Genomic DNA, 13,557 nt, shown 5'->3' with positions numbered 1-13,557 from the left:
TAAATCACAAAACTGAAATGTAAGTGAAAATCAGCTTTGCTTACTGACCACCTAAGTACAGAAGATAGATATGAAAACTGTAGTTTTATAAGAATGAGATATGCTTATTAAGTGAATCCAAGAAATATGTAAACAGTTACGAGAGCATAGAAGACAATGTAGTCCTAAATGATATAGGGCATAAAGTAATTTTAAGCAACGTACCATACAGGCATGTGGTAATATTAAACAGAATCAAAAGCCCACAACAACAAAAAACATGCTGCATTATGTAAGTACAGACCAGGGAGGGTTTACTTAACTATTAACACAGGATTTCTTTCATACAATAGAGTAAAGCCAGAGCAAAAAGCACATTCCAAATCAAAAACATGTAATGACTAAATTCCATAGACACTAGTCAAGGTAGGCTGCTACAAAAGGAAGTGATATGATCCAAAATATTTTGGAAAAGATTACTTTGCAGTGCTACAACCTGTGGGAAGAGAAACTGATGCAGTAAGATAAGCTGAAAAAGCAAATACAGAAGAAGATCCACTATTTGTAAAATTTTATGTTATTAGTTTCGGTATAGAACAAAACTCACCCTGTTTGTAAGCAAAATCCTTTCTAGTCAATGGTGGTCATCATTATCATGTGGCCATCTTCTTTTTCAGAGTACAGAGTGTTTTATAAATGCTAACCCCATTACGGCTGATAAATACAACGGCAATTCCAAATGTTGAAAATACTAGTAAGAAGGGTTTGATTCTAATGTAAATAAAGGTACTTAAAAAAGAAATCTCCAAAATAAAACATCAGTAAGCAAATGGCTATGGTGTGAATGGCCACATGGGATGAGAATAAGAATGATCCTGAAGGTTAACAAGTGAATCATGTAAAACATGGAAAATACTGTGCCTGTGCAAGCAACGAAAGGCACTTTGGCTCAGAAAAATCAGAACATGTAGTTAGATGATTAGTATAAAAACCAGATACCTACTGTCTCACTGTTAACTTAGGAGAAGGGTAGCAGTTTGAAAACTTAAAGACTAAGTAAGAATGGTACACAGTGCTGAAGATGAGATTTCCGTTACAAGTCAGAAGTTTATGGTTCAGAGGTTCAAACCTGCGACTTAATCAAAGTGAGGAGTGCATGGTCAGGTCTGCTGATCCCACAGCTGCTGATGATGTTGCTATGTGTTAGGTACTTCCTTTTCTCATTTTATTCTTAGTATCAGCCTTATTTAAGAGATGAGGAAAAAAATGGAAGCATAGAGAAATTAAGTAATTTTCCTAAGGTCACAAAAAAGCTATTAAGTGTCACAAGTGGGATTGGAACCCAGGAAACAGGCTTCAGAAGCTGCACTCTTAACCACTAAGGCACACCACCCACTAAGGCAGACCACCCGCTAAGGCACACCGCCACCCACTAAGGCACACTGCCACTAAAGCACCCTACCACCCACTATGGCATCCTACCACCCACTAAGTCACACCACCACCCACTAGGAAGCTCCCTAAGACACCTGGAATGACTATGGGGGGTGAAAGGCAGTGCCTCAATAGAATTTCAATAAAGATAAAAGTGGTCTATTTTGGAAAAAAGATCTCTTGGTCTCGTATTAACATGGAGAGGAAAGATACAGAATCTATGATAACACAGAGAAAGAGGGTGTATTTAGATTTAAAGCTTCTAAAACTGATTCCTTTTTGCTACAAATGTATGTAGGGATTGCAGGCAGGAGTGGACTGCTTTTTAGTCTCTTTGGAATTAAAATAAAAACCTTTATAAACAGCATTCTAGAATCTTTAATGAAAATGTACACATACACATTAATTATAGGTAAGATGATCAGGGTATAGGGTAGAATAGTAGCAATAAGGGGATACAGTGAAGGCTGAGGGAGATATTTCAAAGGAAAGGAAGAAAGAAGAGGAAAGTAGAGAAGACTAAGTGACTAATGAAAAGTGGTAGTGTTCTCAAAGAGGGTTAATATTGGACAGACAGGCAGAGTTTAGAAAGCAAACACGATGAGTGTGAAATCTCTGGGCCATAGAGAACACTGGGCAAGTGATCAAGTGAGTGTCAGAATCTGCAAAATGAGTAAGGTTCAAGTACAAGAGTGGCTCTTTGTCAGACTGTCACATATGACACAGCTTGGCCCTGCAACCTCAACAGGAAGCACAAGAAGCCCACACTAGGAAGAAACTACTTCAGTTTGAAAGCCTCTTCTTGTCCATACCTAGTGTCTTGATTTCTTTGACCCTCTGTTGTCCAGACTCCTTGAATAGGTTTTCTGACCACCTGGTACCTGAGCTGAGCTCTGTCATAACAGAAATGTCAGAATAAGAACCCACTGAAGATGGACAGAGCTGGAGAGAGGCAGAGACTGAACATGAGTAGTATTCCCTAAGAATTACTTCAAATTTCATGCTGATCTTTTCAAGCAGTCAGAAAACTGAACTTCTTTTATGGAAACAATTACTAGCACTCTAATAGCAATATTTATCAGTCTAAGATGGTAATGTTTTAAATTATCATTTAAAAGGTAAGAATCAGTGCAAGGAGAAAAACATATTAATCTACCACTCATACTGAGGACTCTCTCATTATTCTCAGACCTATTACTAGAAATCACACATTTCTACTGCAAGCAGGAAATCCTACACCCCACTACTTACAGTTAAATGAATATTCCTCTGCAATACTTAAGAATAAATGCAGCAATATTTATTCCTATCACTTATTTCTATTATTCTAAGTAATGTTTTTTAAGGACCAAAATATTTCACTTGATCATTAGCTCTAATTAAGGCAGGTCATTCCTTAGTTCCTTGAAGGTCACTAAAATCCAGAACGAGAAATAATTATGGGCTACAAGGCAGTAAAATATATTTTTTTAAAGTCAAAAGACACACAAAATGGAAAAATATAGAAGAAAAAAAAACTCCATAGATTTTCTAGTTCCAATATGGTCACGGCATAATATGAATAAGACAGAAGAGTATTCCTAATGGAACTATCTAACCAGCTTTACCCTAGTTTCTAAGGAGTAAGAATAACTTTGAATTTTGCTAGCGAAGCATAAGATAAGATGAATAAGGAAGATTCGACCCTTTTTAAGGGTATAAAGGGACAATTTTTTTTTCCTGAAAGGGCATACATAGAAACTATTAATATAGTACCTACACTTTCCAATTTGCTAAGCACTACAAAAGACTAAAATGCTAAGCAAGCTACTATTTCTATGTCTTGAATGGGAAAAATTATTAATGTTTAAAGTTTACTGTGATTCTTGTTGGAAAAATGGAAGAGGTAAGGCAGAAATCAGCACCTGAGCAAAGATAAATTGGCGTTGGGGCTCACGATTTTCTAAGCCATTTGTATCAGCTTTGACAAAATTTTAGGATATTCGCATCTTCTCAGAGTATTCCAGACTTACTGTCTCTGTGAATGTTGATACTCAGAAATAAACATAATACCTGTCAGAATGTGTTTAAGTAAAAGAACTATTATCTATTTTGTTCTGGATATTGTATTTCTATTACTGAAGTTAAGATCAAATCACCCCTAACTTCCACTGAGCTGTAAGTCAACTGAAACCCAAAGTCCAGGCTGCTTACCTGCTAAGTGACTGCCTTTTGCACAGCAGTTGCACAGTCCATCCCATTCAAATTCATGCCTTAGCAAAATTACAAATAATTAACACGCTATCACATGAAGAATTATTGTCAAAGTAGAAAAGGATGATTCTTAAAGTTGTAGAGTAGAAAAGAAAATATTAAATGTTTGAATAAAATTTGTTTTTATATCTTCACTCCAGTGGATGAATTCCACTTCCAACATCCAAGCATCATATGCTATTGCCACATTACGACCTGCTCCACGGCCCCGGTACTCACATGTACTGTTCTAATGCTGAGTTTATTTACTGTTTATTATAATAATGTAATATAAAATTACAATGCATAGGAATCTTGCTATAATTCTATAATTATTCAATAAACATTTAATACGTGAAATGTCATGATTATATAATATAAAAATGTTTCACATAAAATATATTATTGTATAATAAAACATTATAAATAAGATTTAATTATACAGCAGATAATATTACATATAAAAATATGTTAAAGTTATAATATGACCATTACTTTTCTTTCTAAAACTTACAGGGAGTACTCTACTCCAAAGACTTAAATGTCTCATAAATAAACTCTATAAAGGCAGGCAATGCCTTTAAAAATTAATAATATACTAAACTAATGGGTATGATCTTTTAAAAAAATATATGCTCTGTCTTATATTATCTACTCCCTTTCTTCATCTGAAGGATAATTTCTTGGGTTCATACTATGTTATACTTTTATATTTTGAAATCCTAAAAACTCTAATGGATTCATTTTCACCCAAAATATAATAAGCTTTCTTTCCCTTCTTCATTTGAAACATGGATAAGACACACTTTTGTAATACTGGTCAAAAGAACTGGCGAAATTCTTTTTTAGTAAGTTTAACAAGAGGTACAGGTATTTGATTGAATAACTGAAAATAACTTTAAAATCACATATAAAAGGTATGAAGGACCTCTTGTATCTGCTGCTTTATTCATGTAACTTTTCTATATTTAAAAAATAATTACAAACTGCTATCAAATAACTATTTCCTTTCAGATTCTTTATTTGGAAGATGTGAAAATTCTAGGATAACGAAAGTGTTATCAGACTAGATGTTCTTCCAGGGAAACTGAAATACCATGTGATAGTAACTACTCCTAAAACTGGTTAAAAACAAAAGCCATTCTACTATAGTGCTTACTCTACACTACTGCAAAATGTTGCTAATTTGTAAGCAAAGTGATTGCAAATTAGAAAATAATATAGCCTAATTAAAAAGGCTACAACTTAAATTATTAGTTTTAAAGGGTTATAAGGTCAGCAGTGTCCTCCCTTTAGTATTAGAACAGAAACCATAAAATGTAAGTACACATCAGCAAGAAAGGGGGATGATTCTTATGGAATAAAAATTTTTATGGAATAAAAGAAGAATAATGCTTAAAAACTACTTGAAGTCTATTTTATATACGCTGCTATTTCAGTTAATATGAAACTGGTTTAAGAAAGAAACTTCCTAAGTAGATAGTCTCTTCCTCAGCTCTCAGAAATGTCAGCTTTGCCTTGCAAAAGATTCTAAGTCAAATGTAAAGTAGACTCAAGATCAAGCTGACCTCCAAAAGAGCTTTCAGCTATGTAGGTATTATAAAGTACAAACATTAAGAAGCTCTATCATTGTCAAACTGGAAATAACGTGTTAATCTTCACATGTAAAAACTTTATACTTGAGAAAGCAGCAAGCCCCAACATCTGTTCCTATTAGCAACCAGAAAATCTTTTTTTTAAAATTTCAGGGTATTTTTGTCTAATTATAAGGGAAAGACAACCTCATTCTCTGATTCTTTGCAATAGCACAGCTCCAGGCTATGAATCGAAAAGAGTTATATTTTTGAACAGTCTGAGGAAAATAAAAATTTGGGATGTAACAGAAACATAATAAGGAAAAGTTAATAAGAAAACATGATCATATCCAACGTATATGCTTTCATACACTGCAGATAGCCATGTAAATTGGTACAATCCTTTTTGAAAGCAATCTGTCAAAAGATTTCTAGAGTCATTAAATTATTTATGACCTTTGATACAGCAATTCCACTTCTAGAAATCTATGCTAAAAAAATAGGCTTAAAAATAAAAAGGGCTAGATATACATTAATATGTCTCCTGCAACATGATCCAGACTACAGAGAACCCACTGGGAACAAGTCATCGATATGTTTAAGAACATTACAAAACAGACACTGGATGGAACCTTTATAAGGTATTAAAATAATGGTTATGAAAAAAAGGATTTTGGAATATGTTAAATAGAAAGTGCAGGAGATAAAGTTAAAATTCAAATGCATATATAATCACTTTTAAGGTATGCAAAGAAAAAAGAGAAAGGAATTAAATTTAAATACTCTTATTAACTGTACTAAGAATGCAGGTTAATGTGTGACTGTCATAATCTTTTTTGCTCTTTTTCCAGTTTTCTTAAATGTTTGCTGAAACTTGTATAAGAATATACAGAATGTATGAAAACAAGTAAAAACTTGACTTGAAAGTAATCAAGAGTAGGGAAAGCATAATTAAATTATTTCTATAATTATTCTGACTTGAATATATATCACGGATTGGAGTAAAATTCAGTGCAAATACATTTTAAAAATAAAATATATTTGTTTAATGTGTACAAAGGTCTTGCTATAAACTGATTTGACCTAAAAATGTCTCAGATGAGTAGTTATTTAGCTATTTTAAAAATTTAGACATTTAAAAAAGAACATGAGACATTTAATTCAGACTTTTTTTTAAAAAAAGCACATTAATATAGCCTTCCTACTCTCTCATACATATAATTAATTTACTTGGCTGTTTCTATGATATAACTTTATGATTTTCACATATTATTAGATCTATAACAATACCATTTGTTTTTTCTCCTTTCGCTATGAAAGCAGATTTAAAGCTCCAGACAATGAAAAATTCTCAACTAAAAAAAAAAAGTATCAAAAATAAGATTTTATCCAATAATTCTTTCATTATATTATTACTAGATGTATACTTTTTGACAATCTACATTTTCTTATGCCTGTACTTGTAGCATAAGAACAAGCTAAAGAACAAAGACTTCTCTTGGCAAAGATTTGAGGAAGATGAAAAATAGAAACAAATTATCGCAAGCATAAGAACCAAAAATATATTATCAAACAGAAATTAATAATTTCCCCCAAAATTCCTATGAATAAACAAAACTAAAACAGTACTATTCATAATAAATAAGAAAATTAATATTGTCATTTACTACTCACCAAATACTGTAACTAGATAAATTCATTATCTAACTAAATATGCTCATTACTCACCATTTGATTTATAACATTAAGACATTATGGGTGCATTTTGTAAATGTCTATTTCCTCCAGTTATAATAAGTTCTCTGAGAAAAGAATGTTTTACTCATTGCTTACTTCTACCCTTCTTGACACATGGTCCATATCAGCTGCTTAATACATGCTAAATGAATCTGACTCATTACAGACAGGGTAACTATACACCCTGAACTGTCTGAGATAGTCTTGGTTTTGTCTGCGGTGCCAGCATAATTAAAAATAGTGTATCCTTTCACTTTCAAAGTGTCCTGATTTGGACAATAAATTACCTGGAAACACTAATCATAGACGAGTTAAAATTCTTTCTGTCAGTATAATTTCCAAAACACAAAGAATGACAGAGTAGCTGAGGTGAAAAGAGCAGGAGAGGAGCAGAAACCGGTAGAACCACAGACCAGCGAGCTCTCTTGCCACTTCTGTTGCTTGGTCTCAAGAGAAAGCAAGTCCTACATTTAGAGATTCTTCCAAAGGCCGGTTCTCCACTTAGAAAAGCACAGAAGGAGCTCTCATTTCAAGTGGGGATACAAGGAATTCAGAAGGCTTACACTATACCAAGCGTTAAACCTTTTATAGCTCCACATTAGCCACAGAAAAACTGCCACGAATCTGTGTATTCAAAACCACCTTTTAAAACAGCATTCTTTGATTTTTTTAGTGGTATAATTAGAATAGCTTTCGTTGTTATTTTTCTTTCCATAGAAGAAAGATTTTAAAAGACTAATCTTCAAGAAAAACAATAAACCATTAATAAGGTTTCACTGATCTCTGAAATATTTTTATTGGCACATAAATACATTTAATTAAAATATATATTTTGTTACAGGCTGAATTATTTTGCCTCAAAGCGCCTATGTTAAAGTCCTAACCCCCAGAACCTCAGAATATGACATTTGGAGACGGGGTCTTTAAAGAGGTACTTAAAGTTAAAATGAGGTCCTAAGAGTGGGCCTTAATCTGATATGACTGGTGAAGAGATTATGACACCAATACACACCGAGAGGAGACCATGTGGAGATAAAGGGAGGACGGCCATCTGCAAGCCAAGGAGGCCCTCAGAAGAAACCAACTCTGCCAAAACCTTGATCTCGGACTCCTAGCTTCCAAAATTTTGAGAAAATAAAACTGTGTTAAATCATGTGGTCTACGGTGCTTTGTTATGGCAGCCCTGGCAAACTAATACATGCTTCTAGATACATGTCTAAAACACAGAAACAGAAATAAACAGCATTAAAAAAAGACAAGGTTAAAATCTGCAAGACAGGTTTTACATAGTTTAAAAGTTTTTAAACTAAAAATTTTTTTCAAATAGGAATTTAAGGGTAATTTCAATGTTCAACAAGAGCCTAGGAGTCAAATTTCAAGCAAATAGATAAAATAAGTAGAATCTAATTTTGATGAGTTGAAGCAAAATTCAGATTACAAGTAAACACTTGTATAATTTGTATAATTTCTCATACTCCATATAAATCTGCATAATTCAGGAAACCAATATTTTGCAAATAACTAATGCATATTACAAAATGATGCATGGTAAAAACAAAAACAAAAACAAAAACCAAACATCTATTCAAAGGGCAAGAAAGGCCACTGGATTTTTACATAACAGAGAGCAAAAAGTTCACTGATATGGTTTCAGCTTTCACATGCGATTAACCTTTAAGAAACTATCACTTGAGTTTTGGTATAGTATTAAAGAAGAATATTTGCAATTATCTGAAAAGGCTATTAAAATACTACTCTCTTTTCCAATTACACATTGTGAAGCTGGACTGTCTTTATGTATGTCAAACAAAGCACAAGACTGAATGCAGAAACAGATGTGAAAATTCAGCTGTTTTCTTTGAAGTCGATCTTTAAGAACACTGCAAAATTATAAAACAATGCCATTCTTTTTATGATGTTTTGAAAAATATATTTTTCATAAAATTGTTATTGATGTAAAAATACAATAGTCGTTATTTGCAAATGAATTAAGTTTTTAAGCAATTTCTCAAATCTAATTTTTTTTTTTCCATCTCTGTGGTAGCTCATATGGGCAGATCCCATGCTCAGACGTGCTGGTGTGCAGTTTTTGGGTGTTTTTTGTTGAGTTTTAGATGTTCAGCTTATTATTGTTTAAGGGGAGAGATCTAGGGACATCTCTCACTCTACCATGTTTCTTCAATTTTAATTTCTAATACAGTAAATATCAGTAGCTCTAACTTCATAAACAAAAACTCTTTGAAGTCATTTTTATGAACTGAACTGTGTCCTCCTCAAAGCTCATTTGTTAAAGTCCTAATTTGCAATGTGACTGTATCTGAAAGAGCCAGCCCTTCAGGAGGTAACTCAGGTTAAAGGAGAGCCTAAGGGTGGGGCCCTAATCCTACAGGATGGGAGTCCTGACAAGAAGAGGAAAGACATCATAGATCTCTTTCTAAGTGCACACAGAGGAAAGGTCATGTGAGGACACCAAAAAGATGACTGGCCACAAGTCAGGAAGAGAGGTCTCACTTGAAACCAACCCTGCCAGCACCTTGATGCTGGACTTCTATCCTCCAGAACTATGAAAAATAAGTCACTCAACCGATGGTATTTTGTTATGGCAGCCTGAGCAGACTAATACATACAGTTCTCAACAATTTTAAAGCTTAAAAGGGGTCCTGAGACCAAAAAATTTGAAAATCACTAAATTAGACAATAACTATTTGGTTTGTGTGAATCAAATACAATTTGGAAAAGTAATCATAATTCTCATTAGCTATTCAAAACAGGAGAAAATTAAAGGCATCTTTAAAATAGCCTTATTTTTTACTTGATGTATAGAAGATGTATATACCATTTGAAAGCATATGAAAATGGCAAAACAAATTATGAAAGAATTAACTCAGGATACTAAGGCACTTGCTTTTCATTATCAGAAAACCAGGCTTGTCGATGTGTTTGGTTACTACATACTAACTCTTAGAGTATTTGTTAAGTCTATTAACTTCCTGAATATAAAATCAGACATAAACAAAAGAGGAAGCTTTTAGTTTTGCTTCATGAGAAAAAAAATAACCAGACACATTAAGATGACACAAAGAAATCAATGAGTAGATTGACAAACACACTAAATGCAATTTTTTAACCACACAAAACTTATAAAAAATAGAGAAATAATAAAACAAAGTAAGAAACTCTATTTTAGCACATGCAAAAATAAAATATTTTGCTCTCTCTAGTAACTGTAGCTGATACAGCAAAAAACAGTAACAGGGCTGCGGAAGTCACTAAGTATGAAACATGTAATAGTTATGGGCCTTTAAGTAATTATTAAGTTATAAAAGCTTAGATGAGTGGAAAAACTGCATTTACTGCAATGAGTTTGTGAATTTTATAAACACAAATATGTTGTTGGGTTGCTTTTTAATAGCATATAAATTGTGCACTCAAGTACAACGGTTTTATGTATAGTGTATAGTAGTACTCTAATCTAAAAATCAACCAAAACACTTAATTTCTAAGGCTCTAATGCTTCATTCAAAATTACATTTTAATAAATTTCATTTCATATAACTTTGTATGTAAAGAAAATACTAATTCAACTTGAGCTAACTTCTCTGGGTTCAATGTTTGTATGAAAAATAATTATGCAGTCCATTTGGAAAAGTATAATCAATCCATGGGCATGCAAGTATCAGTTTTATCTTATGAGAATTTCTCTATGTTCCAGTTACTTCATTCCTTATTACATGCTGCAAAAAGCAGTAATAATTTTTATTGCCAAATATCACTTCATAAGATACCAGGTGGCTTTCAATATTTACCATATAAGTCATGCATGAAATTTAAACATTACAAAAAATGACTTACCAGTTGACACTCCTGAAATATGCACATTTTCAGAATGTTCTGCAAGAGCACCATTTCCTAAAATTAAACATAATGAATAAACTAATTTCCAAGATAAAATTCATAAAAATTTTTCAGATTCTCCCTTTAAAAGAAAAACAACTACATAGAGCTACTTGTAATACTCAGAAACTAAATTAAAGTTTCTTATAATAACCTTCACAACAATATGACAGGATCGAAATTTTAGTAGTAGTAGGGAAAACAAAATATTTTGGAAATCACAATGATGCAGTGTAATATATAAAGGTCAAATATATAGATGTGATTTAAAACTAGAAAGAATTTTTGATCAAGTTAATATGCAAAACAGAACTGTGTAGTACTACCAGAAAAGAGAGAATCATGTATTTTTCAAAAACAGTATTCCTCCAAAAGCATGCTCAATCAGCTACAACGTGCTTGCTTACTGTTAGCGTCACAAATGTCGATATCTACAAAATTAATAAATAATGTCCTGCCTCATCTTTTTGAAACTTTTCTTAGCGCTGACTCTAATAGTCTTAAGAGTAGGGGCAGAATTATTCATTATTTTGCTGGCCCCTGATTTTCTACATCTCCTATCACAAAGTTGGGCGCATGGAACTATTCAAATAACTTACCCAACTGAGCATCACCTAATAAAATAAGTGTTTTTAAAAAGCTCCTACTTAAGGTATAGGGGACATTTACTTCTCCAAATAAATGTAAACAGTGTCGTTCAGGTATGTAAAAAATTTTTAAATTTGATTTTACTATAAATTATTTCTATCTCAGTTCTTTCTTATCTTATACAAATTTGCTCATCTTTACTTCTAAAGTTTTGACTCTCTCCATACTTTAGGTCGATTAGCACCACAAAAGCTCAGGAATCCAGCTGACAGAGAAAGAATTCTCCTTGGAGTGGGGTAGGGAAGAAAGCTAGGTGGGATAACCTTAGAGAACTAAAAGCTGAATTGTCTTTGATGGTTGTCTCTCAACCATTACATTTTTTTTTCTCTGCAGAAAGCAAATATTGTAATCAACAACTTTTCTTTTACAACCATCACATTTTTATGATTGCCTGATTACTGTACACATCCCCCACTGCACTAAGCTCTAGGAGAGCTGAATCTGTTTATTTGGCTCAACATTGTATGTAGTTCCTGGAATAGAGCAGGTGCTCAAAGATCTGATGAATGAAGAAATGAGAGAGGTCATGATGATTAAATGAAATCATGCCAATTAAGCACCTGATACAGTGCCTGGCACATAGTGCTGAATAGGTATTCATTTTTTTAACTGTGTAAAATATATTATTATTATTATTATTACTAAAGAATAAAAGTGAGAAAACATTTTTAGCTCGACAGCTATATCCTTCAAAATGACATTTGCCCCCCGCCATAAAGAAATGGTGAAAATGGTGACATAGGTGTGTAAGTCATATTTAGTATATCAATAAATCTGATAATAGTTATTTAAGTATTGTATATTAATGCCACATAAGCCATGATTTATCTTTTCCAGCAATGCTAATGTAATTGCTACGGACAGAACTGAAACTACTAGAAAGCCCCTGCCTGTTTCTTTAATGCACACAACTTGTAAAAATTGTTAGCATAAACAAAATGAAATAAGAAACTGACTTAATAAAACGAAAAATATTTTTCAAAAGTCAATATAAACTGCCTAAACCCTTGCTACTCAAAAGTAGACTAGCAGTACTGGTGACATCATGATCTTATTAGAATTGCAGATTATCAGGCACCACCCCAGATTATGAAATCAGAATCTACATTTTAACAAGATCTTCCTCCACCCTCTGTGATCTGTATCCACACTAACTTTCAGAAGAGCTGTCTTAACTCTTCTACTTCTGTATTAGATACAGCTACAATTACAGCTGTGTAATTTGCAATCCTAAGGTTTCCAATAGCCTTAAGGGAGCATATTAAATTATCCTCAGGAAAATTTTAATATTAAATATATTTTATACATTATTTTTTCCAATTCAATATGCAGAACAGAGGCAGAAAGAAAACAGTAGCATTAAGTAGTATTTAAAACAGTGACTTCTGGACTAGATTGCTAGGATTTCAATACTAGCTCTATCAGTTACTTGATGTGCAATTTGGAGCAAGTTACCCAACCTCCTTGTGTCTTAATTTCACTTCTAAAATGAAGAAGATAATACCCATCTTGCAGGGCTTAGTGTAATTCTTTATAATAGAAAAAAACAATTTAATCTAAATCTTAATCAGCATCCAAATGAATAATATATAGCCTTATAATAAAAAATTCAATTAACTAAATTAAGTAATTCTGTACGCACTAACTTGGAAAGATATGCACATTAAGTTAAATGTTTCAGAATAACATTAGAATATGATTTAATTTTAATGCTAAAATTATATATGTGTAGTTAATATACGAATGTTTATATAAGCATATAGTATATTTTTGTATATGCATTTACATATATAAAACTTTCAGGGTGTATACAAATTGTTGAAGAAAACTTTTGGAACTGGAATTAGAGAGGAAGACTTTTGTATACTTTTTGTATACTTCACCGATCGAATTTGTTACAATAGATGTGGATTTCTTTATAAATTTTATTTGTATCGCTAAAAAAAGAAAAAGAACAAGAGAATATGGTTCATTTCACACCATTCTAAATAAGCACAAGTCTGATATTGTGCAAAATATTATAAAATATTTTAATTTCAGAAAACATTAATAATTTTAA

General features: G+C 32.4%; 1 protein-coding gene across 2 annotated transcripts in view; it reads right to left on the bottom strand.

Annotated features, from left to right (window-relative positions):
- LRP12 (LDL receptor related protein 12) overlaps window positions 1-13,557 on the bottom strand; it is a 66,312-nt gene that overhangs the window by 24,061 nt on the left and 28,694 nt on the right. The window contains exon 2 of one of the 2 annotated variants that reach the window (XM_039853997.1): window positions 10,809-10,865. The exons of the other annotated variant lie outside the window; for it this stretch is intronic. Coding sequence (XP_039709931.1) covers window positions 10,809-10,865 — 57 coding nt within the window. The remainder of the gene's footprint in view (window positions 1-10,808; window positions 10,866-13,557) is intronic. 2 annotated transcript variants of the gene reach the window in all.

This window comes from Pteropus medius, unplaced genomic scaffold (genome assembly GCF_902729225.1).
Source record: "Pteropus medius unplaced genomic scaffold, Ma_sr-lr_union100, whole genome shotgun sequence".
Taxonomy (NCBI): Eukaryota; Metazoa; Chordata; class Mammalia; order Chiroptera; family Pteropodidae; genus Pteropus; species Pteropus medius.
Note: the sequence above shows the minus strand (reverse complement) of the source record. Positions and strands in the feature narration are given on the sequence as shown.